Source organism: Atta cephalotes (genome assembly GCF_000143395.1).
Source record: "Atta cephalotes unplaced genomic scaffold scaffold00048, whole genome shotgun sequence".
NCBI classification, from domain to species: domain Eukaryota; kingdom Metazoa; phylum Arthropoda; class Insecta; order Hymenoptera; family Formicidae; genus Atta; species Atta cephalotes.
Genome location: NW_012130112.1, coordinates 1,541,467 through 1,543,969, shown reverse-complemented (window position 1 = coordinate 1,543,969; position 2,503 = coordinate 1,541,467). Strand labels below are relative to the sequence as shown.

General features: G+C 33.4%; 1 protein-coding gene across 1 annotated transcript in view; it reads right to left on the bottom strand.

Annotated features, from left to right (window-relative positions):
* LOC105622798 (inhibitory POU protein) overlaps nucleotides 1–2,503 on the bottom strand; it is a 40,420-nt gene that overhangs the window by 13,983 nt on the left and 23,934 nt on the right. The window contains exon 2 of the mRNA XM_012204209.1: nucleotides 1,622–1,678. Coding sequence (XP_012059599.1) covers nucleotides 1,622–1,678 — 57 coding nt within the window. The remainder of the gene's footprint in view (nucleotides 1–1,621; nucleotides 1,679–2,503) is intronic.

Below are 2,503 nucleotides of genomic sequence, written 5' to 3'. Positions count from 1 at the left end.
CGCCGCCATCACCACCGTCGTCGCACCACACCGCACCGCGCCGGAGCGGGTATCATCGATTTATAATAGCGCTGTTACACTCCGCTCCCTTAACGACGTTAATATTAAACGTTGCTATTGTTGCTAATACTATCATATTAACGTCTTTTTATGTCCATGGTACGCCGGTGACGCTGTGACTTGCGGCTACATCTCGTCTCTGGTATTATTGTTGTTAAATCTGCGTTATCGATTTCCATTTCCGCTGTATTCAATCATTCCGTTGTGGTCTCATCGTATTATCGTCACGTATTGTTTTGCTCTATTATATATTATTATTACGTATATATGTTTAACGCGTGCACTCCGCGTGTCATCTTTATCGATAATGTTCCTTACAAATTTATGCGATACTGATATAATACCTCTTCCGTAAATCGTTATCTCCTCGTTATTATACCAATGTATGAAAAAATTCAATACATTGATGTACGAATAATTTCGCGCAGCCATCGCGAGAAGAATGTACGAACGGCAACGAAAAACACCGGATCGCATTGACTCCTGTCGTAGCACCGCGAGTATCTGTTGCATCCGTGGTGAGCATAAGTGACACATAGCTCTTTTTACGGTACTCGACTATCGCCTCATCGTATATCTAAATAATCAATTTACTACTGGCCATAATCGTAACCACGAGTTAGCAAGTTTATGCGATCCTGGCTACCGTAACTACGTGGCTCCGTAAAGCATAAATATTATGAGGCATTTCGTATACAGTAACAGTCTCATAATCTCTTTCTCTTCCCCTTTCTCTCTCTCTCTCTCTCTCTCTCTCTCTCTCTCTTTCTCTGCCCGTCTCTCCTTCTTTTTCTTCTTTCCCTTTTCTCTCTTTCCTTTTCTCCACTTATAATTCTGAGAGAATGAGATCTAATTGAATTTCCATTCTAACGAAAAGTTTTCAAATTTCGTCATTAGAAAGAATCGTCATATATGACAATAAGTATTTTTTATATACTTATATGTGTATCACATAAATGTATATAATTTGAAACAGAGTATATATTTATCAGAAGCAGAATATATATTTATTAGAAACATCATAAAGACGCTTATTTAATGTCATTTTTTGAAATATTCAGCTCATAAAACGGAAATTATATTGATAAATCAAGTTAAATATATGTATATTTTATATATCTGTACATTTGATAAATCTCGCGTAAACTTGTCCATTTATTAACTTTATAATGTTGCAATATTACGACGCAACGTAATTGTCATACATATTATATGAATATAATTATTAGAAAGACGACACGTGATGTGTATAACTACATTGTCTCGTCTGCAGACGTCTCAAATAATCGGGTTGTTCTATTAAAATGATATCACGGCGACGTCGTTCCGTAAAGATGTAATTAATCCGTCTAGGCGCTTTATTACTATCTTCTAAATAAGTTTATGATTAATAAAACAGTTGACTTTTCTCATAAATTATATCGTGTTTTAATAATATTATAATATTTATTTCAACATCACGCGACACAAAGTCAAATTAATCGAATCAATCCCTCTTTAATTTGAAAAACGTGCACAGAGGAAAAAAATAAAAAGAAAAAAAATATAATTCAGTACTCACATTATGCCTTGGTGACCAAGAATTGCACACAATGGATGCGTCTTCGAATATACGACTCTGCAAAATGAAAAAATGCCATTTCTCATCAGAGTCAAGATTTTCTTATAATACAGCACTAAACCAATTTTATCTAGATAGTGTTAAATTTTTCTTTCGTAGAAATATATTTTTCTTTCGTAGAAATGGCAGCACATGAAATGAAAATCTAAATTAAAAAACAGAAAAGACGAGATGTCAAATATCAATTTGCAAATATATTTAAACGGATAAACAATTGTTTATTATGTTTTATATTATGCAGAAAAGAAATTGTAATGTTTTATGCTGACTAGACGAATACTTTAATAATAATAAATTTAATATTGCTATGAGACAATAGTATTTTTCAAAATTAATCCATACTTAATCGTAAATTACATTTTTATTTTTGAAAATGTGTGACGTAAATGTGATAAATATTCGTTCTTATTGTTAGACTTGATCTGATTTCATTCTAAACTTTTAGTGCTTCCTTTCTTGTATTGTAACAAAATTAATAATCCGATGTAATATATATCATTGACTATCTATGATATCAATTTCACATTGAGATAACGTGCGATAGAATACAATAGACGTAAAATTAACATTATTGTATCGCGAAAATGTATATTTTGTTAGCGCAGATCCATATGTTCGACAAGGGATATGTCACGAGGCCGTTTTAGAGTCCCACGTAGACCACGTAATAAATTTCAATACGCGGCTAATGACCGTAGCCGAGAAGTATTTTCATCCGAATGGAAATCGAACGTGTTACGCGATTTACCTGTCAACGGCACTTAATATTTATCTCGTCTGCATATTTTATTTTTGCTGATTCGCGTCGCAGGACACGCTACG